The sequence below is a fragment of the Rhincodon typus genome, chromosome 20 (assembly GCF_021869965.1).
Source record: "Rhincodon typus isolate 14 chromosome 20, sRhiTyp1.1, whole genome shotgun sequence".
Classification (NCBI taxonomy): domain Eukaryota; kingdom Metazoa; phylum Chordata; class Chondrichthyes; order Orectolobiformes; family Rhincodontidae; genus Rhincodon; species Rhincodon typus.
In genome coordinates, this window is record NC_063351.1 from 23,932,244 (window position 1) to 23,960,128 (window position 27,885).

Below are 27,885 nucleotides of genomic sequence, written 5' to 3' on the forward strand. Positions count from 1 at the left end.
ATCCTGTCCCTCATTATTTTTCCAATAATTTCCCGCCACTGATGTCAGACTAACTGGTCTATAATTACCTAGCTTGGGCCTGCTGCACTTCTTGAACATAGGAACCACATTAGCTATCCTCCAGTCATCTGGCACTTCATTTGTGGCCAACAAAGCATTAAATATCTTCATCAGGGCCGCAGTAATCTCCTCTCTTACCTCCGATAGAAGCCTGGAATACATCTCATTAGGCCTTCAACAACTTTATGCCTGCTAAAACATGTAATCCTTATTATTTTTAACATGTTCCATCCCAGCTATTTTCAGATGTTTGCCCTGCATCTTCCAGAATTTGAACAGGGCTATTCTAACTTGCCTTCCAAATTGCTGAAAATATTATCCATGTCCAGAGGTGTAGCCATTTTGGTACCAGTTTTACGATATATGCCAAAGTCATATCCCAGTACTGTGATCAGAAGCCATGTAGTTTCAGTGGTACACTTGTTACTGGTTACACCAAATAATTTCAGATGGCTTGTGACTGATTTCCACTCTGAACTGTTTACTAAACAGATACATATGGAATCCTGCAATACCAGATGCTAGAGCAAATGCTTCATGCTTCATGCTCCATGTTGGAACAATTGGATTATCTTTGAGACAGACTTTTGGATGTTGATGAGACTGGTTTGCTAACCTGCATGTTGTATGTTCCTAGCCTGTTCTGAGATGCATTAACTTCTAGAACTGCCTTCTTTCTTAGATCATAGCTCTGTAGGAAAGAAGTGTTTGCTGATGATGCTTGTTGAGTGATTTGAACACATGTTGACAGTTCTCTCATCTCCAAATTCTGACTGTGTTGATTCTAGATGCTGCCTGAGTCTTTTTTTTTGGAAACAATCAGGTACTCACTGTAGTAGTTATTTTTTTTTCTGGGATCCCAGTGTGAATGTTCCTGTTATGAGGCCTTTTCCTGTCTTCATTTTGAAAAACCTTCACCACTGGTTTAACATTCAACTCTAATACTGCATTCTTTTTTGTAACAATCTCTCAAATCTTCAAGTGATAAGCAGCCTTGCTTCCTGTTTCATATAATTAATTACCATTTATTACAACCATATCAGAATATGGCACTCTACCACAAAACGCTGTTCAATAAAATTTTCATTTATAAAGTCAACCAGAAACTCTTATTTGTATAACAGCCAGGAAGCATTGACACAGTTGTACAGGGTATTTATGAGACCACGTCTGGAAAATTGTGCACAATCCATCCCCTTGGTTCAGAGAATGTTCACTCTACTGATTCCAGGGATGAAAGGGTTCTCTTATGACTGAACATTGGATAGGTTGTATCTGTATCCCTTGTCATTTAAAAGGAGAGGAATGTGTAATGTTTGTACATATACTTGTGAAAGATACACCTTTAATAATTAACAGTATTGTTCTGATATTAATGTATACTGTAAAATACAGTAATCAACACATTTTCCCCTCAAAATATTTAAAATTATTACAATTACATTATTTTATGTTCTTGTTAAAGGCCATTTGAATCAGTTTCATCAATGAAGGCTAACTGCAACACGTACACTAAAACAGGACAAATATGATCTCAGATACCATTAATAAATATAAATGGGAATTGATACTCGGATGAACACAGTGAGTAAATTCAACAGTCCCAACAGGAGCTGTATTGGAATTGAGTTAGAAATAAGGCTTTAAAATTAGCAATTTTAAGCACAGTGAGGCAATGCCATCACCAAATTTCCCTACAGAATATCGTATGCTGAACATTAGTGCACGCACTTTCTGATACTGCCCCATTTTTGTAAAAGAGATTAAAATCTGATCACTGCAGGCATCTGCCATTCAACCTTTATTCTTCTCTTTGACTGACAAACACATTTTGGGACAATAAGTAGAAAATACTGATTCAACTGTGTAAACTGTACTTTCCTGAAGTTGATCGCCATCAGAAAAACAGTCAGTTAGCACTTACCAGTACATTAACTGTACAACTCATACGGTTTTCTTTATTTTCATCATGCATAATTGTTCTGTAATCCAAAAGCCTCTCCATAAGCCTGACAACCAGCATGACAAAATTTTCACCGGTCTTAGCAAGATACTTGTGTTTTCTACAGTGTTCCAGAAGACTGGATAAAATAGTAAATAGCATATTAGTTTCATGCACAGAGAAAAAAAAAATAATTGAAATCAAATTTAAAGTACTTGGATGGCTATATAGTCTTCACATTTTTCCTTTATAACAAAGGCAGATATCCTGCAGAATAATTATTATGCTATTTATTTCAAATACAGGATAATTGTTTTCATTAATTAACACTTACATCTTTTCGAATAGCACTTTGTACTGCTCATCCCCTCTGCCTCCTTCCACTTCATGATCAAGCTTGGTTATGATTTCATTTTCAAACTATAATTAAATAGGGAGTATAAATAATCAGTAAAACAGCATACAACCAGTTCAATGGAAATACTCCATTTATTACTAAAGCTTCTATGATTTACGTACTGAGAAAAATACATTAAGTAACTAACTGTTCCTATCTTGCTTCATTGACCTTAAGGACAATGCATTCCAAACTGATTAATTATCAGTTGTAGTGCATTTGCAGACAGTGTCAGAAATAGAGAGCAAAACTTAGTTTGTTTTAGCATTAACCGATGTTGTGTGTTTGAAGAATGGATTACTCATCTTACTTATATAAGGCAATGTTTATCCTATATGAATGCAAACAGACAATATTAACAAAGTTTATTTTGGTTAACAATTTTGAAATAGCAATATGAATACAGTCTTTCAACTTATTTTGAATAAGGAGGACATAAAAATGTACATTTTCTATAAAACATAACTGCAGAGCCAAAGGAAATACAAATAAGAAATATCTTGGAAGGATCACTATTCAGCTACTCTGCTGTCTCACTAATGAGTTCTAATAGAAATTTGGCCAACTGTGCTCCTTACTCCCATGAACGTCAGAAAGGATTAATTTCTGATTATCAAAATCAACTTCAGATAATCTGTCTCCAGCATTGTTTTGCTCACATTCCCATTTGTTTGACACACAGGCAGGAGACAAGAGGCATCCCATAAAAATAACTGGTGCAGACCACGTACAGCCATTAATGGCTGTTATTCTCATGGTGAAAATTACTTTTGAGTTTTTAACAGGATGCTCATCTGTATCATGTGTATGCTTGGTGATCTTTACTATTCTATTTTGTTTCCCAAACAGAGATCTCTCTTTTAGAGATATCTTTGACAATAAGCAATTACTGTTAGACTCATATCAAAAGAGTAACTAGCAAAAGACATTCTATTTCACATTAATAACTGCATGATAAAGAATGTCAATTTTACAAAAGCCTCTCCCATAAGCCTGACAACCAGCATGACATTGGTTTCTCCCGTTTCTGCTGAAATATTGGCTATTAACTAATTATACAATTAGACATGCTCTTGAAAAGGACTAATTTACGTGATTGTAGGGAAAAGAAATGAGCTATAGAATCAAATTGGATAGTTCCTTCAAAAGCCAGCACTATGAGATGAATTGCTTCCCATTGTGGTATAACCTATATATTCCTACTAGACTTTACAAGAACTACTTTAGAATGCTCTTCATATCCTAGGTTGATAAGTTATAATATTGAAATATTTGTATTCTCATTACACAATTATGACCATAGTGTACAAATATTATGAATACTCATAAATGGAGCCACTATGCTTTAGTTTTCATTCTTAAGAATGCAATTTTCACAGTCTCCGGACAGTGGTATTGTGTGTGTCAATTTCATTCAAGCATGAGAAGTCAACAAAGCATTCTAGAATCTATTTATTATAGGGCCAAATCTTTCAAGGAGTGTCAATCAGCATCCGATTGCCACTTCATTCCTATTTTCTATGCCACAATTGAGCTCTGAATTTCTCACCGGATCTTTCAATCTGGTCTGTGCAGAAATGCAGGGTGTACCTTAAATTGCACTGCTTTCAAGTGGCACTGAATTGCCAGGGGAAACCAAGTCCCACTCTCTTTTTATGGATCTAGCTGCTGCATTTTGGTAAGTATTTACTGACACACTGAAAAGTTTTGGGATATTTAAATGAGTTTTTCAGTGCGTTAGAGAATGAGTGTAGATGTGAATGAGTACGTGATCAGGTGAATATATCGGTAGTTAAGCAGATAGTGGGGCAGGTCAGTAGGGCGGCAACTGATTAGTCAGGTTAGGTGGGCTGTCAGATCAGGCAAGGAAATGGGGGTTGCCAGGCAGCTTGGTCATGATGGCAAATTGCATAGTTACCCAGATGTTAGACTAGGATTTTTCTAACACTTAATGGGTAAATATCCAGGTAAGTGAGTCTGACTGTTAACCCAGAGATGGAGGCCTATTTTGAAGGGCCCTGAAGAGCATTTCAGACCAACTGGGCAATTCCTACAGAGTCAATGAATCAAGATTTCCATGGGATGTGTATTTTGGGTCATACACCTCATCTTCAAATACCTAGGACTGGAAAATCTGGAACATAATGTCATATTAATGCAGTTCCTTATACTTAATGGATAACAGCATGTTTAGCTCACGTCACTTTGGCTGTTAACTAAAAAATGACAGCTGCATTATATCTTTCCCACACATTGGGCATTTAAGAGAAACCTAAAGCATCCTTATGCTTACACAAAAGCAGATGCATGGAATTACACATTGGTCTTTATGTATCATAAAAAAAGGAGGACCACGAAACGTGTTCTGATAAAGGGTCATGAATTGAAATATTAGTTTTTTCTCCAACAATACACCTAAATCTGCATATTTCCATCATCTTAATTTATTTAAGATTTTTAGCATCCACAGCATTTTGCTCTTGCACGAATATTATATCCAGTACAACAAAGTACATCAAGAACATTTCATGTAGCTAATCAAGCATAAGATATGCACTGTCTTCGCTTTTGCTCCAGTCTCTGCTCACTAACTGGTTTCTTCTGATTAGTCATTTTTCTTAGTGATGCTCTTTGCACCAATAAAAAGAATAAAACATAGATAATGGTAGTCTGAACCTAATAAATGGCATAAGATATAGCAGGTCAATCACTAAAACTAGGCTCACACTTAATTGTAAGTTAGTCTTCTGTCCTTTGCACTTAAAAATCAGAAATATTTCTACATTTTTCTTCTATTTTTCTGGTACTCAACTGATTTTCTTCCTGCCTCCCTGAAGTCTTTTTTTTAAAAATTTCCCAGCTCATTCAAATTTGTCGCTACTAATCCATGCTACAATGCACTACAGCACACCACAGTGTGACATCTGTTGCATATTAATATTTTTAAAATTCAATTTCTGTTTTTTCAATATAGCTGTATATTTTATGGTTACTAAATGTAAATAGTAAGCCATAACAGACCAAATTAAGAATAAGGCAATTGTTGAGAAAGCTCAGGGACAAAGTATCCTTGTATGATTAATACTGGCATTCAGGCATCAAAACAAGACTTTTTTTGTTTATAATGGACAATGAAATGGTTTACTGATTTGCCATGTACCAAATGGCAAAATTCTAGGCTTTCATTCAGAAAAGGTCCATTTATTTTAACAAAATGATCACATAACAGAAACCTGGGGAGGTAGCAAATGATGGAGGAGGAGGATTAGGAATAAAGAAACTTCTAACTTTGGATCCCCTTCATCATCCTCCATAAAGTCCTCAGTATCCTACCCTATTATGTCCAATTACATCACTAACCACCTTTCCACAATGATCAATTTCTTTTATCTCGGTTATGTTGGTAATCAATTTATGATCACATAGTTAAATTTAACAAATAAAAGTCTTTAAAGTCAATAAATTTCATTCCCTTTATCTAGATTACTGTATTAATGGAATAATAAATCAGTTCCCATAAATGGAAAATTATAATAAATCGGTTGCTCAAACTGTTCTACAGTACACTTAATAGACTGAAGCCATTATACTTTGGGACTGTACTATGAGGAATGATTGAATTTGAGCCTTTATTCTCCAGAGTTTAGAAGAATGACAGTCAATCTTAAATAAACTTATAAAATTCTTACAAAGCAAGGAGAAGAAAGTGCTCACTAAGTGGGAGGGAAATGATACAAGAAAACTATTTTGAAGAACTTGTTCAACAAATTAGACATCTGAAAATGGCAAAGCAGGCGGGGCAACTCACGGCCACATGGATAAAATGCGAAACAAGGAGCGATTGATTTGGAGAAAGAAAGGTCAAGCAGGATCTGGAAAGAGTTAAGCAACAAAGGAAGGCAATTTAGATCAGCTTAAATTTGATCACAAGGATGGGATGTTCAAATCAATTTGTACAAAGTGAGTTAAGCTTAGTATCAATTGGAGTACAGGACTTTACATGGATGAAAACTGAAGATTTAGCATTCTGAATACGTTGAGGTTGTAGAGAGTGGCAATAAATAATCCAACAAAGTGTGTGAAGGAGAAACTAAAACAATAAAGTCATGGTTTAGAGCATTTTTCAGAGGTATAGTAGACTGATACTTCTCAGCTATCAAATGCTAACAGTTGCTTCCAATACTGTATTTGAATTTTATGCAAAACTTACATGCGGTTTGAAACTCAATGACTAAGTTCATATATTGAGATATATTACTTGGAAAAAGTAGCAAGACAGCCCATTCACAATTATCTCAGACAGTTTATTCCCTAATGACAGAAGGGAGTTTAAAAAAAATTGAGATGTTGAAAAACTGAAAATTAATTTGGAAACATTGACTGAAGGTGATTCATGAAAGAAACAGAGACACCACGAGGGGGGAGAATAAAAAAGCATTTTCTACAGTGAATGATTAGGAACGAAATCCACTGCCTGAAAATATAGTTGCGACAGTTTCAAAAGGGAATTGGGTAATTACTGGATGGGAAATAAAATTGCATGGCTAAGGGGAGAAGGCAAGGGAATGCAACTAGCTAGGTAGCTCTTACAGAGCAGAAATCACCTTATAGTTGTTCCTCAAAATGTCAGACTGAGATGACATTAGCAAACTATCTTCTTTCTTCAGGCTACTTAAATCCTTGTGTACCTACTGGAAGAAAGAACATGAGCACATCTTGTCCTGCTCTTCTGTAGCCTGGACCAATTTCCTTGTCCTTTCTGCCTTCTGAACACCTTTGAGAATGAAGGATCTCTTGATGTTCCCCTTGACAGTTTCCCACTAATCTACTGGAGGCTAAAAGAGAGCTTTCACAGTTTTCCAACCTGTGTAATTCCTTTTGAATTCCTCACTGTATTCTGGGATTAAAAGTTTCACATTAGTTTTCACATTCCCTTGCCGGCCTTATGGTCATCCTGTAGGTGGCAGTTGGCCAACAGAAGGCAACGGTCAGAGACGGACATCAGCTTGATGTCAGGAGATCTGACTGAGAACTCTCATGACACAAGGAAGAAATCTATCTTTGAACGGATAGACTTGTCTGGCCATGACCAGATGTAACTACTCTGTGCTCTGTCTGCAGGAGTGCCAATTACATTGTGCAACTTGGTGTATTTAACCATTTCATAGGGAATCTGGATGTGGTGGCCAGTTTGCTGTCAGCCCCTGTGGATCATCTAGCTGCACTGATAATGCAGTCCAAGTCACTGGCCAGTGGACCAGCCTGGACTTTGCCAGCAGTGGCGAGAGCTATTGCAGGATGGCCAGATGCTCATGCTTTACAGCCAGGGCATGCACGTTAATTAGTCTCAGGGAGTGCTTCTGTACATAATATATGCTATGAAGAGACACCCGTCCACCACCTCCTTAACCTTGGAGATGGTGAAGTTGATGCCTCACAGAATACCCAGGCTGGTAGGAACTGCAGCTGTTAACCAACACCACCACCCGCCCCACTCAAACAGATAGTCCATGGGCCCAAGAGCTTGACCATTTCCTGTAGCTGCATCCTGTACACCTACAGAAACAAGTGGTCTGCTTTGATGTTGACCAGGTAAACCAACATTGAAATACATTGCATAGTGGCTTTTACACTATGCATGTTGATGATGCTGGCAATTTTTAAACCAATTTTAAGATTTTAGGATCACCATACTGTCCAATAGTCCAGTAAATATTCTTCCACGGTCTTGTTACTTAGCAAGCTCCTGCATCCCCATGGTGTGGGCTAACTGTTGCACCCTTGCAAGGTTATGATAACTGTCCTCTTCCTCCTTGGGGTCACTGTCCCAATCAGGTGTCATCACACAAAGATGAAGCCAGGAAGGTCCAGTTCCTTCTGAAGGATTCAGTGTTGTGCTCCGTATCGGACAGTGCTGTTATGCTCTGCTCCTGGTTCAAAGTGTTGCTACTGCTGCCTCCTGACGTCAGGAGCTGGGGTTTCACTAGGTTCCTTGTGATGTCTGGCATCGCAATGTCGTGTTGTACTTTGCTGTTCTTTTATGTATCGTCATTCTCCCACATGTCTTCATCACCAGCAGAGTCAATCGTATGTCTTTCATGCAGCTGCCTCTTCCCTTTATGATGTTGGCCCGCCAGGGCCCTGCGTACTTTCCTCTTGAGGTCTCTCCTCACCACTTGCTACTTACCTAGCTCATCCACTGCCTCTTCCTTCATTGACTCTGTTTACTCAGGTGGAGTTGAGTCATTTGATGCTACTCTGTTGTGTTCTCCATCCTTTTCTTGCAAGCCTTGCCCTCCTTTTTGCTAACCATCATCTCTGTAGCCTTGGTGGAGACAGAAACCTACCATTATTTGGGGGGTCCACTGGTTGTGTTGCCACTTCTGACCTTTTGTGCATACATGCGACAACTAACCCCGTCCAAAAAAAAATCCTTGGGCAGCCTTTGTCGATGTTAACTGCTTCCCCACACAGATTGCAGCTCTTGGTTACTTTGCAGTCCTTAGTCAGGTGCCCCTCTTGTTTACAGTTCCTGCAGAGGGTAACTTTGCAGTCTGCTGCCATATGCCCTGACCTCCCGCAGGTTTGGCATGCTCTAGGCTGCCCCACGTCAGGTAACTTTCACTCCATCCTATCGCGAAACTGGAGGGTGGGTGGGACAAGTTCTCACTGTTGTCGACCTTCAGGGTCACCTTGACTTGCCACTTGCTGGTCCAAATTCCAAAGTGGTCCACTATATTGGTGGTGCCTCTATCAAGCTATACAGACTTTTCCAGGAAGTCAGGACAACTGCTGCTTGGACTTGGGGGTTGTATATATGAGTTGTAACAATCTGGTTCCTCTGCAACGGGAGGATGAACATGGTGCCACAAAACAGAATAGGGAGAAAGCCCTCACCTCGCTTCTCCTCAAACACCTTCAGGAGATGTTCACATTGTTTTATAGAGGTTAGATCAAAGTATTCTCTCCCGGGGGAATTCTGCATACAATGATATCCGCTGTTGGAACCTGCAGCAATCTGAGAAGATGCTTTTTACAGATGTTCTGATTGACGAGGGTACCTTTCTCCACTTTTTTTCACAGTCGCCCTGATTGCGTTCTGGAGACACTAGACTGGGGTTCTGGTGCTGCAAACGGTCATAGCTCTGATTAGCTGTACGCTGAATTAGTGTAAAACCAAAGCTAGCATAAAGATCCACCAATAGCAGTTAGGCTCAACAATGGTCCTCCAAAAACTAATCCAGCAATGATCTTGAAATCCTCTGATGACTCACAACTTGGAACACACATTTTATCTTAGCCACAAGTGGAAGTTAAATGCTATGGATGCTGAAAATCTAAACAAAAGTAGAAAATGCTTAAAGTATTCAGCAGGTAAGGGAGCATTTGTAGAGAAACACACTTTTCACATTAATGATCTTTTAACCCAACTACATGCATTCAGGTATTATGCAACTAAGAATCACGCAAAAACTATGGGAAGGAAGATGGGAGGTGCTGCTGCTCATGCTTACATTTTTTTAAATTGGAAAAATGGAGAATGCCAAGGAATAGAGATCAGAATGGTCATGGGTAGAGAATTAAAGTGACAGGTGAGTGGAATCACATTTGTGCATTGAGTGGAGGTGTTTCTCAAGGGAGATTGCATTTAGTTTCTCCAATGTAGAGGAGACGCATTATGAGTCACAATGTAGCAAAGTTGATAAAAGTACCTGTAAATCATGGTTCTAAAAATTTTTAGTAAGTTGAAAAGGCTAGAGAATGTTACAAATTTATAGCTGAAATCACATGCATTTACAGCATCTGATTGTGCGAATCATAGCTTTGAAAATAACAGCTGCAGAATGACAACAAAAATTATCAACAAATGTAATCTTAAGGTTGGTTGCAAAAAGTTCAAATTGATTTTGAATGGAAATCTGAATGATCGTTCACTACTTCCAACATAAAATTTTCTTTTTAGCCTGTAACGCTTAAGTGCGCCATATATTAGCACACTATCTTGCATATCATCAGAAGCATAACTTACCTAATGAAGCCCATTCAGCAACCCTGCAGATGTTCGCTTTTTGAAAGAGTAATTTGGCCTAGTCCCATATCTCCCATTTTGATTGTCATCTTGTACGTGTCCTATTATTTAAGTATCCATTTAAAAGGCCAGGAGTCTCTTGTGGTTATCTGCCGCTCAAAGTAGGATATCATTTTGGATACTGTTGAGGGGGATAGCCTCTCACGGGAAAACCGCAGCAGCAGCAGTGGCACCATGACTGGCTCTGCTGTAAAGCAGGATATGGCAAAGTCCAAGCGAGAAATTGTGATAGGGTACTCTCTAGTCAGTATGAAAGGCAAGGTTGGCATGAGTAGGGAAAACTGGATGACTAGAGATATTGAGGCTCTGGTAAAAAAAAAAAGGAGGCAACATTTGTCAGGTATAGGCAGCTGGGATCAAGATAAACCCTTCAGGAGTACGGGGGGAGGTGGGGGGAGGGATGGGGATGGTGGTGTAGATGGTGCTTGAGGGGGAAATCGGGAGGGCAGAAAGGGGATATGAGATAGCTTTGCCAGAGAAGGTGAGGGATAATTCAAAGATATTCTACTAGTATATTAAGAGCAAAAGAGTAACTAGGGAGAAAACAGATCCCCTTTAAAGTCAATGAGATCATCTAGGCATACAGCCACAGGAGATGGGCGAGATCCTAAACAAATATTTCCCGTCAGTATTTACCATGAAGAAAGACACAGAAGCCAGAGAATTCGGAAAGTAAGCAGTGATATCTTGAAAAAGAGTCTATATCAGAGAAGAGGAAGGGGCTGGAGGTCTTAAAACACATAAATGTAGATGAATCCATGAGGTCTGATCAAGTGTATCTTGTGACATTGTTGTAAGCTATGGAAGATATTGCAGGGCCCCTAGAGGAGATATTTGTATCATTGATAACCACTGGTAAGGTGCCAGAAGACAGGACGGTGGCTAAGATGGTGCCACTATTTAAGAATAGCTGCAAGGGCACTACAAACCGGTGACCCTACCGTAAGTAGCGAGTACGTTTTTGGAGAGGATTCTGAGAGACAGGGTCTGCATGCATTTGGAAAGGCAAGGGCTAATTAAGGATAGTCAGCAAGGCTTTACGCATGGGAAATCATTCTCACAAATTTGATTGAATTTTTTTTGAAGAGGGGACCAAGAAGATTGATGAGGGCAGTATGACTGAGGTTGTCTAAATGGACTTTAGCAAGGTCTTCAATAAGGTACCAGACAGTAGACTGGTTAGTAAGGTTAGATCACATGGGATCCAGAGAGACCTAGCCAATTGGATACAAAATTGGCTGGACAGTAGGAGACAGAGGGTTGTTTTTCAGACTGGAGGTTTGTGAACAGTGGCATGCCACAACGATCAATGCTGGGTCCACTGCTGTTCGTCATTTTCTATATACAATTTGGATGAGAATACTGGAAGCATGGTTTACAAGTTTGCAGATGAAACCAAAATTGGTGGTACAGTGGACAGCGAAGTAGGTCATCTAACAGTACAATGGAACTTGATCAACTATATTAATGGGCTGAGGAATGGCAGATGGAGTTTAATTCAGATAAATGGAAGATGTTGCATTTTGGTAAGACAAATGAGGGCAGGAATTGCACAGTTATTGGCAAGGCTCTGGTGGGTGTTGTTCAATAAATACCCTAAGGGTGCGGGTATATAGCTCCTTGAAAGTGGCATCACAGATAGACAAGGTAGTGAAGGTGGCATTTGGCACACTTACTTTCATCAGGCAGAAAACATCAAACACAGGAATTGAGATGTCATGTTACAACTGCACAAGACATTGGTAAGTCCATGTTTGGAGTACTATCTACAATTCTGGGCACCCTGCTATAGGAAGGATGTTATTAAACTGGAAAGGATACAAAAAAGTTTTACAAGGAGTTACTAAGAACGAAAGGTTTGAGTTATAAGGAGAGGCTGGTGAAATAATTGCACAAAGGCCAATATTCCGTCACCGAGTCACTCTTTATTTACTTGTGCATAGTACACTAATTGTGGCCAGCCAGCTTGGAGTCAGTCCCCTGAACTGAGGAGATTCCAAATCTCCTGGTTATACTGGTCAGCCAGGGCTTTCCTGACTGGCCCAGGTTAACAATGCAAATCGAGGATCTCGTAGTCAACAAGATCCAACTGGTTCCAATCACTAGAGCTGGATAGGCTGGGACTTTAGTCCCTGGAGTGTAGGAGGCTGGGTTTGATCTTAAAGAAGTTTATAAAATCATGAGGGGTTAGATAAGGTGAATAACCAAGGTTTCTCCCCCAGGGCATTGGAGTCCAAAACTAGAGGGCATTATGCTGAGAAGAGAATGATTTAAAAGGGACCTGAGGATCAACGTTTTCACACAAACGGTGGTATCTATATGGAATGAGCTGCGAGAAGAAGTGGTAGAGATGGGTACAATTACAACATTTAAAAGGTATTTGTACAGGCACATGGATAGGAAAGGTTTAGAGAGTTATGGGTCAAATGCTAGCAAATGGGACTAGTTCAGTTTAGGAAACCTAGTCGGCATGGACGAGCTGGGCTGAAGGGCCTGTTTCTTTGCTGTATACCTCTATGACTCTGAAAGCACTTTTACGGAATTGGCTTCCACCACATTTCTGGATTATAACACTTCATTTCCTGATAATTCGTCTAGATCTGTGAACTATGGTTATTGAACCAGTCACCCTTTCATCCTCCTGGAAACCGCAATGGTGTCAATTTCTGATCATGTGTTGCGAAGGAAACAGTTCCAACTTTTGCACCCTACACTAAGGTCTCATCCCTAGTAAACCTTCTCTATATTCTTCATATCTTCCTTACTATGGTGCCAGACCTGTCTACAATATTCCAGCTGCAGCTTATTTGTAAAAGTTCTGGCTTGATCGCTTGGCATTTATATTCTCTGTTGTGGGTGTACCAACACTTAAAAAGGATAGCAATTGTTCAAGAAAATATGACTTTCTTAGGGATAATTACAGATGTACAATAAATGCTGGCATTGTCAGTGATGACAACATCCAACAAACAAACAAAAACACCCATCTCTTTATAAACCTGGGTAACCCATATGCTTTTCTAATCACCTTATCAACTTACCACACCACCTTTAAGGATTTGTGCATATGGTCACAATATGACTTATAATGCTGCGTATGTTGGCATAAACATGTCATTTATTCATATTTATTGATTCTTCTTCAACTTTAGATAGTAATTTGGCAAATTTTATTCTGTGACCATTTTCATTCCATAATGAAAAGCCAGTGCAACTTTTGTTTTCAATGTAATTGATATTGTATATTTGACTTTTGGTAGAATTTTAAATTGGGAGTGATTTTTGAAACAAATTCCTTCAGGTTGATGCTTTTTATAATTTTATATTGTCAGAGTGAATGTTCTTCAGGATCAATATATTAATATTTTGCTGTATCTGGAAAAGAAATATACAGAAAATCTGAAACTTCTCTTTTTCTAACGATCAGGATACAGTGCAACTTTTGAGGCATTGCTTGTGCCTATTGTGCAACCGGAATACCTGTTATTCAATCTTCAAATCTGGTGAAACACTGGCATGAGTGACCCAACTTATTACGGTGAATTCCTCCAATTATTGCACATTTGCAATTCACCTTAATTAAAAATGTAAATATTTGCTTGCAAATACAATCATGCACATTATAAAAGAAACAGGCAACTACAAAAATACATACACACAACCCAACACATTCACAAGCACATACACACTGTAATAAGCATTAACTCAATACAAACACTCCTTTAACACAAGCGTAGAAATCTAACACGGGACTCTTATGGTGCTGTGCTAGTGTCCCTACCTCTGAGCCATGAGACCTGGTTTTAAGTCCCATCTGCACAAGTGGTACGCAAGATCATCTCTGAATAGATTGATTAGAAACGATCTACATACCTAACACAAATGAATAGCTACAAAAGCATAAATTCAGCAATATTCATGCTTCATAAACAATATAGACATATCTATATAAATATAAATATAGACATAATCAGGTGCAAATAAATATCAGCAGCTTAAACAACTCAATGTAAACAACACAAGAAATCTGAGTTTTACATATAGCAAAGATCTGTAACAGTTTGTTGACAACACCTCCCTATCTTTATAAAATATATTCTACTACTCACCACAAGGAAAAGTACAGGAGATCGTCTAACTTGTGTTTAAAAAGCACCCCAAATAACGAAGGTATTTTGATAGCATTGCTTCACTAGTTTTTAATTCCACACGTTATGAATGAAATAAATTTACAAAAATGAAAGACCAAACACCACACTGCTTAGCCTCATTTTATCTTGATTATAATATTCATGCTTAAAGGCAAATCCATATAGAATAAGAGGAATACTGTGTCAGCAGCATACAATGCAATATGAAGATGTAGTCCATTTGACTGCATGTCATTGGAACACAATGAAGGAGCATATTTTGCTACACATACATCACTGTCTCAGAATGAAGTATTGATATGGATAACTCTGCAAGTAATGAACGGAAGTGAAAATAATGGCCCACATCTTCCAATTAGCACTGATGTAGTGTGCATTGCTGCTGCCTGTGAAGATTTGTGCAACCTGTGTTCTTTATAGTTTCTCAGCCAGCATTCCCTATCCTGGTTGAGGTTTCAATGGGTCAATGCATATGCCCACAGGAAAGACTATTGAACACATTAAAACAAAATGAAGACAAGACATAGATAACACAGTGTGGAGCTGGAGGAACACAGCAGGCCAGGCAGCATCAGAGGAGCAAAAAAGTTGACGTTTCGGGTCAGGCCCCTTCTTCATAAATAGGGAGGGGGAAGGGAGCTCAGAAATAAAGAGAGAGAGAAGGGGTGGGGCTGGGGAAGTAGGTGGGATGATGATAGGCGAGTGCAGGTAGGGAGTGGTGGGGATTGGTCAGTGAGGTGGGAGGGGTGGATAGGTGGGAGAGAAGATGGACAGGTTGCATCAGGTCAAAGAGGTGGGGATGAGAGGGAGGATTGGTCATGGGATGAGGCCAGGGTGGGGAGATTTTGAAACTGGTAAAATGCACATTTAGGTCATTGAGCTGTAGGCTCCCGAGGTGGAATACGAGGTGTTGCTCCTCCAGTTTGCGGGTGGTGTCATTGTGACACTGGAGGTGGTCCAGGATGGACATGTCACCCAAGGAATGGGAGGGGGAGTTAAAATGGTTTGCAACCAGAAGGTGTTGTCGTTTGTCGTGAACAGAGCGCAGATGCTCTACAAAATGGTGTCCGAGCCTCCACTTGGTCTCGCCGATGTAGAGGAGGCCACATCGGGAGCAGCGGATACAGTAGACCAAGTTGACAGATATGCAGGTGACCTCCTGTCTAATGTGGAAAACTTGTTTTGACAGGACATGTTCTCTTTTCATGACACTAGCTGCCTTATTCAGTTATGTTTTCGAATGTCCTGGTCTTTCACTGTACTAATGAGTATGTGAATTGAGCGAGGTGGTCAGCTCAGTTATGCTAATTTCTCAGTTAGATCAGGTTAAGTAGTGTAATATTTCCTGCATGCAAATACAGGTAAATCCTACATATCTGGCTCTGGTCTTTGACAATGAGGTCAATGTCAAATACTAATGTGAAGGGTTCTAGAAAATGGAAAATCAATCAATCAGGAGTTTAAACTTCCCAGGCAATTTGTATGCATGTACATGCTAGGACTTCATGGAGGTCCTGTTGCACACATCTCCCATCTTACGTCTAATCTTTAATAGTCTGGATATTGGAAGACCTGTATCTATATTTATTTGCAGACATAAATATTTCTTCGCATTGCAAATTTTAATTACAGGTATGTAATGTAATTAAGTCATTGTCAAATAGATTTCATTATTACCATGAATTAACTTACCCTCTGGAAACTTCTTGTTGAATGAAATTCACATTGCATCATATCAAAGAATATTGCAATTGTAGCTTTTCGCAGTTCAGTTTCTGGAATAAGAGTCATCTCCAAGATCGGGCCAACCATTTCTGGGATAAACTTGATTTTGTGCTGGCCTTGAAGGAAAGAATACCCCATAAACACAAAGAATGTGTCTTTTGTCAACATATAAAGAAAATATTGCTACTGCATAAAATTAAGCAAACTTACAAAAGGTGCTATGCATTACTATAAAACTAGCATCTAACAAAACAAGGGAATAAAACCAATAAAATAGTTTTACTTAGCTAATAAGTAGGCATAAATTTAAACATTCTGTCAGTTTCTGTTTCCTGATCTTATTGTGGCATTTATTTATTGTCTCACTGACTCAAAAAGGTTGTTCTTTTAACACCACCTATTAGTACATTACAGATTTAACTGCAATGTAACAGCAATATTTTAGTAAACTTACTGTACTTCAATGCTAACTGTAAGGGCACACAGATACTGGCTGCCCACTATAGACTGATTCTAAGAAAATCCACTCTATTTTCTTTTGGAGCCATCAACTGCCAACTGGATTAGGCACATTCGACAGAGGGACCACATTTAACACAAATCTTTCATTTGAAGATTATGCACTTGGTAAAATCAAAACAAATGATTTCTAAAAATATTTGCCTCTTAAGGCAGGGTCAATTATTTGCTGTTAATGACATTGCCTTCTTTATCCTTCAGTTCAGTCAGTCATACTAGGATCTGTGCATTATGTTTTTGCATTTGGCAGTGTAAGTAGAGTACATATCAGATGGGTTCTGATTATGTTCGTGCATGTAAAAGGTCAAGAAATGTTCTTGAGTGAGGTTCATTTTGATAACTGGCATATCACGAGGTTGTTGACTTGCTCGCCGAGCTGGCTTGTTTTTGTTCAGACATTTCATCATCATACTAGGTAACATCATCAGTGGAGCCTCCGATGAAGCAATGTTATTCTACTCTGCTTGGAATTTATACTGTCCGGTCTGTTATGGTGAATACTGTCATTTCCGGTTTTGGTCTGTGTGGGTTTATATATGGGTCCAATTCTATATGTTTGTTGTTTGAAGTATGGGTGGAGAGCCATGCCTCTAGGAAATCCCGTGCATGTCTATGTTTGGCTTGGGCTACTATGGTTACTTTGTCCCATTTAAACTGGTGGTCTTCATTGTCTGAATGTACAAGATATTAAGGAGAGTTCATCGTGCCGTTTTGCTGCTAACTGGCGTTCATGTATTCTGATGGCTAGTTTCCTTCCTGTCTGTCCAATGTAATGTTTGTGGCAGTCGTTGCATGGTATTTTGTAAACCATGTTGAAGAACAAACTTGCTTTAATCCTAGCAACAAAATGGCACGATGAACTCTCCTTAATATCTGTACATTCAGACAATGAAGGTCATCAGTTCAACTGGGACAAAGTAACCACAGTAGCCCAAGCCAAAAAAAGACACGCACGGCAATTCCTAGAGGCATGGCTCTCCACCCATACTTCAATCAACAAACATATAGAATTGGACGCCATACATAAACCCATACAGATCAAAACTGGAAACGACAGCACTCACCATAACGGACTGGACAGTATAAATTCCAAGCAGAGTTGAGTAACATCGCTTCATCGGAGGCCTCACTGATGATGTCAAGTAACGTGGTGACAAAATGTTTGAACAAAAACAAGCCAGCTTGGCCAGCAAGTCAACAACCTCATCCACAACCCGAGCGACAGGTCTTTGCCAATACTTTAAACTGGCATATCATATAAAATTATGATTCATTTCAGCAAATTTTGTTTACTTCTATAAATTATTACACCTACACAGTTCAATATTATCAGTAATAATGGTGTTATATAGTATTGAAGGAGTTGCCGAGCTTAACTTAAACCTTTCTGCTAGGCTACCTTTCTTTCCCACTTTAAGACATTTCTTAGAATCTAGCTCTTTGGTCAAATTTTTGGTCATATTACCTAAAATCTCCCTGCATGGCTCAGTGAAATTGTCTTTGGTGAAGTACCCATGAGGTGCCTTGGGAAATTGACAATATTAGAAATCCTATAGTATGCAAGTTGTGTTTTTTAACAATGGAAAAAATGAAGTAATAGCCAAAGACAGTCAGTTCTTTGATCAATTGCTGCTATTTAAATAAAAATAACAACTTAAGCTACAATTGCTCACATAGAAGGGAGACCCAGTTTCTCAAGAGCCATCTCCTCTCAAGTCTCATTCAAGCCAGCATATCTTTCAAGAATCCAAAAGGCTACAGTTTCCCACAAATAATGGTCAAAATGTGCATATATTTCTATGGTTCAGTATAACCTGATTATTAATAGTGTGCAACCCTTCTCTTGCATTTAGGACTATGGGACTGACTGAAGGAACTCCTTACACTTATGTGGCCGAATGGCATATCTGAAATTCTCAGCAGAGTAGCCCTCTGTTTGGTATCAGTCCAGGGGATTGATTATAGTGAGTCAGGTGCTTGGGGTAATCAAGAGTCAGTGGGTCTGTATCAATACGGTCTAGGAAGCGGGCCACAACCAGTCCCGCAGATCCACTGCAACCAGGCCCGGAAGTAGTGGTATATCAATCAGGAAGCTACACAGCTATCAGTCAGAGGCTGGTCATTCATCAGTAGGGATTTCTTTCAAGTTTTTTGGGGGTGGGTCACAGGCAGTCCAGATGATCTGATAACAAAGTCAAAGGGGATCATCAGGGTTACTGCAGTGGTGAGGACGCTGGGAAGGGCAATTGAGTGGTTTGGAGGCAGCATTTGGGAATAACAATCCTGAAGGGGTCAACTCAATATAAAAAAGTGGGGAGACAATGGAGAATGGTGAGACAAACAGTACTGGAGCAGGAGGGGAACATAAACATCCGACACTACCCTGGGTTTGATGCGAGACAGCGTGTATCAATGTTTAGCATAGCTAAACTGCATGTGAGGGGCTCAGAGTGTAATGTGGGGAGCTGAGCAGTTAAACAAAAGAAATGGGTGGAAACGTATGTGAGAGCAAAGTTGATGGTGTTGACAGGGAGAGCAAGACAGAAAGAAACATGAATGCTTGGAGGGGATGCAGGCAGCTAGATTGCCAGGCGGGGCCAACAACTCACGATGTGAGGTGCTACCTATGCTGCCTCTTTCCTGATTGAAACTGAAAGCATGCAATCAAAATAAAGAATGGCCGCTACCACACCCAGATTGGATGCAGTAAGTATTTGTTTTTTTCTCTTAGGGAGTGGGCTGTACTTGTGAGCAATGTGAGGCTCTTCAAGGGACAAAATAATTGAATAGACAGGCACAGAAAAGGTTCAGGGCATCTGTTTCATGTCATGCATTGTCCTATTGTCTTGACCAAAACTCCTGGACAAAAGTAATCTTTGCCATTTCATTCAACATTACAAATTAATCCTACTAATGGCTGTGAAGTGCAAGTAATGACATGCAGCCACTGTTTCACAGTTCACTGTTCGGGGAGGCAATGGCTTAGTGGTGTTTTGCCAGACTATTAATCCAGAAACTCAGCTGATGTTCTGGGGACCCGCGTTTGAATCTTGCCACGAATTCAAAGAAAACCTCCAGAATTAAGAATCTACTGTTAACCATGAAACCATTGCCGATTGTCGGAAACACAGACACTAATGTCCTTCAGGGAAGGAAATCTGCTATCCTCACCTGGTCTGGCCTGCATGTGACTCCAGACCAACAGCAATGTGGTTGACTCTCAACTGCTCTCTGAAATGGCCTAGCAAGCCACTCAATTTTACCATTCTCTACAAAGTCTCAAAGAAATGAAACCGGATGGATCACCTGGCATTGATCTAGGCACAGGAAAAGACAAGGGCAGAAACATCCCTGTCAACCCTGCAAAGTCCTCCTTACTAACATATGGGCGCTAGTGCCAAAATTGAGAAAACTGTCTCACAGACTAGTCAAGCAACAGCCAGACATTGTAAGACATAATTCTGTGAGTATAACATTGTCCCAGGCACCACTATCACCATCCCTAGATATGTCCCGCTCCACTGACAGGACAAACCTGGCAGAGGTGGCAGCACAGTGGCATGCAGGTGGGAGGGAGTTGCCTTGGGAATCCTCAACAACGTCTCCGGACACCACGAAGTCTCATGGTTTCAGGTTAAACATGGGCAAGGGAACCTCCTGCTGATTACCACATACCATCCTCCGTCAGCTGATGATTTGGTACTCCTCCATGTTGAATAACATTTGGAGGAAGTACTAAGGATGGCAAGGGCACAAAATGTATTCTGAGTGGGGGATTTCAACATCCACCAAAGCCGACTCGGCAGCAGTACTACTGATCGAGCTGGTTGATTTATAAAGGAGTTGCTGCTAGACTAGTGCTGTAGCAGGTGGTGAGGGAACCAACAAGAGGGAAAAACATACTGGACCTCATCCTTACCACTCACCAGCTGCAGATGCATCTGTCCATGACAGTAGCGATAAGTGCGACCACCGCCCAGTCCTTGTGGAGACGAAGTTCCGCCTTCACATTGAGAATAACCTACACTGTATTGTGTGGCACTATCACTGTGCTAAATGGGACAGATATCAAACAAATCTAAACTGTGCATCCATGAGGCATTATGAGCCATCAACAACAGCAGAATTGTACTCCAGCACAATCTGTAACCTCACAGTCAGGCATATACCCGACTCAACCATTACCATCAAGCCAGGGGATCAACTCTGGTTCAATACAGAGTGCAGGAGGGCATGTCAAGAGCAGCACCAGGCATACCTGAAGAGGAGGTGTCAACCTGATGAGGCCACCAAACAGGACTACCCGTATGTCAAACAGCGTAAGCAGCAAGTGATAGACAAAGCTAAGCGATCCAAGAATCAACAGACCAGATCTAAGCTCTGAAATCCTGTCACATCCAGTTGTGAATGGTGGTAGACGATTAAACAAATCACTGGAGGAGAAGGCTCCACAAATATTCCCATCCTCAAATGATGCATGAGCTCAACATCAGTGCAAAAGATAAGGCTGACACTTTCAAAGTAACCTTCAGCCAGAAGTGCTGAGTGGATGATCCATCTCAGCCTCCTCCAGTGGTCCCCAGCATCACAGATACCAGTCTTCAGCCAATTTGATTCACTCCACATCTTATCAAGAAACGGTTGGAGACATTGGATACTGCAAAAGCTACAGGCCCTGACAAAATTCCGGCACTCGTACTGAAGACTTGTGCTCCATAACTTGCCACTCCCCTAGCCAAGCTTTCCAGTACAGTTACAACACTGGCATTTATCCGACAATGCGGAAAATTGTCCAGGTATGTCCCATACATAATGAGGAAGATAAATTCAACCCAGTCAATTAGCGCCCCATAAGTCTACTTTTTACTGATGATCAAAAGTGACAGAAGGTGTAATCAGCAGCGCAATCAAGCAGCACCTGCTCAGTGACACCTAGTTTGGATTCGGCCAGGGCCACTCAGCTCCTGATTTCATTACAGCCTTGGTTCAAACATGAACAAAAGAGCTGAATTCCAGAGGTGAGGTGAAAGTGACAGCCCTTGATATCAAAGTTGCATTCGACCGAGCGTGACATCAAGGCAGCCTAGCAAAACCGAATCAATTGGTATCCAGGGTAAACTCTCCGGTGGTTGGAGTCATTCCTGATACATAAAAAGATGGTCGTGGTTGTTGGAGGTCAATCATTTCAGCTCCAGGACATACCTGCAGAAGTTCCTCAAGGTAGTGTCTGAGGCCCAACAAACTACAGCTGCTTCATCATAAGGTCAGAAGTGAGGATGTTCACCGATGATTGCACAATGTTCAGCACCGCTCATGATGCCTCAGATACTGAAGCAGCCCAGGCTCGAATACAACAAGAACTGGACAATATCCAGGCTTGGGCTGATAAGTGGCAAGTAATATTTGCGCCACACAAATGCTAGGCTATGGCCATCACCAAGAAGAGACCATCTAACCACCAGCCCTTGAAATTCATTGGTGTTACCAGCACAGAATTCCCCAATATCAAAATCTTGGAGGTTATCATTGACCAGAAACTCAACTCATCACATAAACATATGAAGAAATACTCCGCACTTGCCTAGATGAGTGCAGCCCCAACAACACTCAAGAAGCTTGACACCATCCAAGACAAAGCAGCTTGCTTGACTGGCACTACATCCACAAGCATCTACTCCCTTCACCATCGATGCTCAGTAGCAGCAGTGCACACTATTGACATGTTGCATCACAAAAAAATCACCATTAATCCTCAGACAGGATCTTTCAAACTCACAATCACTTCCATCTAGAAGGACAAGGGCAGCAGATACATGGGAACACCACCATCTTCAAGTTCACCTCCAAGCCACTCACCATCCTGACTTAGAAATATATTGCCGTTCCTTCACTGCTTTTAGGTCAAAATCCTGGAATTCCCTCCCTAAGGGCATTGTGGATCAATCCACAACAGGTGAATTGCAGCGGTTCAAGAAGGCAGTTCACCATCACCTTCTCAAGGGCAACTAGGGATGGGCAATAAATGCTGGCCAGCCAGCCATGCCCACATCCCACAAATGAATAATTTAAAAAAAAAGTGCCCTTCCAAGGATTTATAGCCTGCACAAGGTTCAGGATTTGCTCACTTCACATCTAGGTCTATGAAATGTCCATACAATTATTCTACATGAAATGTGTCTTTCTTGGGTGACATGAGAGTTGGGATGGGGAGGAGACATTCTCATTCTTGTCACCACATTTACAATATCCTCTTGTATGTGTGCCAAGTGGTTTGAAGAGCATACGTCTGAATCTATTCAACAATGTGAAAGGTCCGTGTAGAGGCATCTAACTGCCCTCTGTGTCAGAGGCCTCCATGTTCCAGTGTTTTGAAGATGTCATTTGAATGTCATTCAAGCAACTGCTAAATGATCACATTTCTGAGGAGCTGCTTTGTTTCTGATTTTTTCCCCATTGACTCATTAGAACTGACCCCAATTGATCCAAGCACACAGTCTGTGGTCATCTCTGTACAGGCTACAGTAAGAGTGTCTATGTGAATTGATGAGAAACACATGGGTCTGGAATCTCACCATCAGCTTCAAGCCCCAGTGGATGTGGAGTTTCCAGCCACAGGTACCCTCATGACACAGCAAAGATACAGGGAAGCCACAGTCGCTCATCTTTCATGGAATGCTGCACAGGTGAGACAGCAGCAGCATCACTATACTCTGTTTAGAGCTGGCAGTTGTAACATCATGTCATGATGTCCAGCATATCTGAAATGCAGTGCCTTCTTCCAATGAGGCAAAAAGATATCTCGTCCGCATCAGGTTCCCTGCAGAAAATGTATAGGAGTTCACTGAAGTACATACAAAGGACTCCGCTTAATCCTTATATGCTTTGCTCCAGACAACCAAAAGACGCAACGAGGCTCTGTGACGGCCGATGAAGAGCCATGAGAGCCACAGCTTTGTATCAAGTGGGAAAATGAGAACATTCTTCATGGGAAACAGCAACATTGGCTAAAGCTAAATAGACAGGGCTTCTTTGTGCACCCCCTTCAATGGAACTGAGTTGTGTGAAGTCATCCTGCCATGATGGTAAATGTTTTAATGCTAAGGTCAGCATCTTCTGTTAAAACCCAACTGCAAAAACAGCTTACTACTTTGACCTTTTTACACTTTCCCAGTTATTAATTAAAGTTAAGGTTAAAACTGATGGAACCCTTCACGACATCTAGTCTTCACTGTTCAATCATGACAAAGTTTCACGCAAGTGTAGACACTATGGATAAATAGCTGTCATTCAGACAGAATTATAACAATGTATAGCACTAAGGATAACTAGCCTCCATTCCTTCACTTTTGTAGCTGCGAGGTAAAGTCACAGTTGCACACAGAGCTGATGATGAAAAGAGAACATATATTTTAGAAGGTGATGTACTTATAATATGTTTCACTTTTGCCACCCATGAGCCACCAGCATGTTTTCTTCTTCCTCTGCCTCTCACTATCTCTCGGTGCATTCTCAGGTTGGGGTGGAGGCAGCCTGCTCTATAGTGGAGACTGTGGGCCTTGGAGTTTTGGCTGGGCAACTCCAGGAGCGTTCATGCTAGGAAGCTCAGATATGCTGAGCATTCCCTGGACAGATGCAGATACACCCTCCTTGACACCACATTGATCTGGGTGACAACTTCAGACCAGACTGGCAGGTCTGGTGCCGTGGTCTCTTCTGTAGGTCAGGAGGAAGAGGGCAGCCTATCTCTCCACCACCCTGTCCACTGAGAGTCAACATGACCAAGTGAGATGACAACTTCTATTTCTCAGTCACTTCCTTTAGAATTGTGTAGCAATACTGTGAAAGACATTTCTTAGTATTCAGTGATAACAAGGTGTAGAGCTGGATGAAGACAGCAGGCCAAGCAGCATCATAGGAGCAGGAAGGCTGATGTTTCGGGCCTAGACCCTTCCTGCTCCTATGATGCTGCTTGGCCTGCTGTGTTCATCCAGCTCTACACCTTGTTATCTCAGATTTTCCAGCATCTGCAGTTCCTACTATCTCTTAGTATTCAGTGTTTGACCTGGTGTAGGGCTGAAATTTAAATATAATGCTGGTGGCATGAAACCCAGAAGGTTCCAGCAACTGAGAGTACTTGTGAGAGCAAAATAGCATGTGTGCTGTACCTCAGGGATATGATCCAGCATTGGACATTGTATGAGATAACTTGTTGAAGCTCAGAGGGTGCAACTCTCAATGAAAATATCTGCAAATGATGCTTAGCTAATTGTTGGTCAAATTCCGCTTGAGGTAATTAACTGGTTCTACACATTGCATTTAAAATTTGAATACACTCCCTTGTCAACTAAATACGTCACTCCTCAAAAAAAAATCAATATCAGGTATTACGTACTCTGAAAAGTGTGAAATCTACTGTAGATGCTCAAATTCAATGGAAGTTGGAAGAGCTGGAAATATGAAAAATTACATTCCGCCAAAATTCTACCCTAATTTCTCTCTCTGCAAATGACGCCTTGACTTGCTGAGTATTTTCAGAGTTTTCTTTCTTTCTTTGCAAATCCACCCTGACTGTCTCTGATCAACTGAAATGTTCAAGATGCTCAGTCACCCCATTCTTAATTTCAGACTCTAGGAGGTTTCTCAGCAACAGATGCTAGGTTAACTGATTTATAATACTGTGCTTTCCCTTGGCCATATTTTTAAATAATGGAATGACAAGCACGATTTTCTAAACTACATGAATGGATAGTGAATCAACAAGTTTTTTGAAATTATAGTTGAACCATCTGTAATATTTTCATTTACTTCTTTTAAAACTCTGGGATGAAAACCATCTTCTCCTGCCAACTTGTCATTCTTTACGGTCATGCATTTTTCCATTACCGTTAACTTGCTCACGTTAATTTTGTTCAGTCCCTGTCTCTTATTCAACAATAGTTTCCCTGGCAAGTCTAGCATGTTGACCTCTTCCTCTACAGCAAATAACGATTCAACATGTCATCATGTCCTCATTTTTGTTGTTAATATCACGGTCATAAGTTTTGAAGGGTCTTCTCAGTCAAAAGGCCATGGTTCAAGACTGGACAGGTCAGTACAAAAATCTAAGCTGCAACTCCAATGGTGTTTGTTGGGAGTGTTGCACTATGAATGTAGTGACCTTAACCATGGTCCTATCCAACTTTTGATCATTTCTCAACGAAGACTGGGATCCAGCACATTTGAGTCATTCCACCAAATTTCTTCTTCATTTTCCTTACTCCAAAGTACCTTTTCTCCAGCAAATTAGCCACACATGTAAAGAAAGTTTACAGAACAGACAGGACACTGTTCAACCCAGAACCAAATTCACTTCAACCTGAAAACCAAAAACAGGGGTTAGAATATGTGGATGATCTTTTTGTGCTGCTCACTCAGAAACTGATTTCTAGGTCGTTACTGATTCCTTCCACAGAACCATGTGAGAAAACAGGCTTTTCACTGAATACTCAGGGTGTCTTCTGTATGTCAAAATCTAAATTCCCGAAGCGATGATCCACCCAGAACTCACTTCTCGGAGTGTGGCGGAAGTGCTTTAGGGGTGTTCTCAAAGTAGGCCTGAGGAATCAAACAGTTACACTGATGCATAGGAGCCCCTGGCTTGTGAACCACCAAAACAAAGAAGAGTTGTTGAAGAAAGCGTTGAACACATCAAGAGATTTCACTGGGAGCACACAGAAGGGGTAAAGGAGTCTGAGAAGTTCACAGAACTCCAAACTCTCATGTGCCTTACTCTTCAAGCATCAACTGCTAAACCCTCAGATTGCCCACTGGATGCATCAACCACTTCACAATTCGTCAAACCAGAGTGGAAGAAAATCATTCTTGATCTTGACGGACTGTGTAAGAAAGGCACTTCAGAAAGTAATTTATTGGCTTTATCGGTTGTAAACTACTTTGGGATGTCCTGAGGATATGAAAGGCTCTGTATAAAATGTAATATTTTCTTCCACAGATGCTACCTATTAAGTTGTGCACTAGAAGGAAGGTTATCAACACCGTCCAACTAATACTACTATTCCATCATGAAGATGCAAATATAGTGATAAATCACTCACTAGATTCACTTGCCTTGGAAGAATGTAGCTGCATAGAAGTTTCAGAAGTTTCTTAATATCTAAACACTTGCTTATGGTTTAAGTGACCTGCCTCAGCTGGCTATGCCCAAATAAAAGCAGCTATATAAAATGAGCGAGACCCTCAGTCGACGAGCCTTCACTGGGATCATAGTTGAATAATAATGATATTAAAAGACCATATGAGTCCCTGAAACCATAGGGCTGTGTAGAGGCACATATGAGGGGAAAGCATGACAGATTTGAAAGTATAAGGTTATGGCCCAAATGGCCTTTCTCAATTCCTTGTTTTAGTTTCTGTCAAGATATTAGGAATTTAAATTAATTTGATAATTGGAATTTTTACAAGTTTACTGCAGATAATATTTTCCTTTGTTTTGAAAGTATAATTTAAGACTATAAAGCACAGCATAGATCCTAAAATATAATCTTAGTCATAATATATTGCTTAAAATTAGATACAAAGCAAGTGTTTTTTTTCCACATTTGTCACTACTTTCAAGGTTGATGGGAATGTGGCACAAAAGATCAGAAGAAAGCCTGCTGGCATTTGCTTCAATCAACTGCTTTTGAAAAATAACTAATGAGCACTGCCTGCCAAATTCAGTTGCATAACATTTGTTTCAAATGATGAGGAGCCCTTTAAGAGGGTACTATTAAGAAGCTTTGTAATTCAAATTTTCAAACCTTATTTGCATTGGATGACAACTTATTGTTAGCATTTCACAATCACCTGAGACTTCAGCATTCACAATCACCAAAAAACATGTATGTCTACACTTTGTTAACAATTACTATAGTTTTAAATATCTTTTCTTTTAAAAGAATAACATCTCACAAAACATGCCATTCAAGAATACATAGAAAATGAATAATTATCAAAGATATCT

General features: G+C 40.3%; 2 protein-coding genes across 2 annotated transcripts in view; one reads left to right on the forward strand and one right to left on the reverse strand.

Moving 5' to 3' along the window:
• LOC109926896 (dedicator of cytokinesis protein 1-like) overlaps positions 1-16,482 on the reverse strand; it is a 56,512-nt gene extending 40,030 nt beyond the window's left edge. Inside the window, exons 1-3 of the mRNA XM_020526759.2 lie at positions 16,332-16,482; positions 2,337-2,422; positions 1,985-2,141 (exon numbers count right to left, since the gene is read on the reverse strand). Of these exons, the coding sequence (XP_020382348.2) occupies positions 1,985-2,141; positions 2,337-2,422; positions 16,332-16,451 (363 nt within the window). The 5' untranslated portion in view covers positions 16,452-16,482. The remainder of the gene's footprint in view (positions 1-1,984; positions 2,142-2,336; positions 2,423-16,331) is intronic.
• Positions 16,483-21,661: 5,179 nt separating this feature from the next.
• Positions 21,662-27,885, forward strand: part of LOC125485612 (dedicator of cytokinesis protein 1-like) — a 105,718-nt gene continuing 99,494 nt past the window's right edge. Inside the window, exon 1 of the mRNA XM_048609181.1 lies at positions 21,662-21,679. Within this exon, the coding sequence (XP_048465138.1) occupies positions 21,662-21,679 (18 nt within the window). The remainder of the gene's footprint in view (positions 21,680-27,885) is intronic.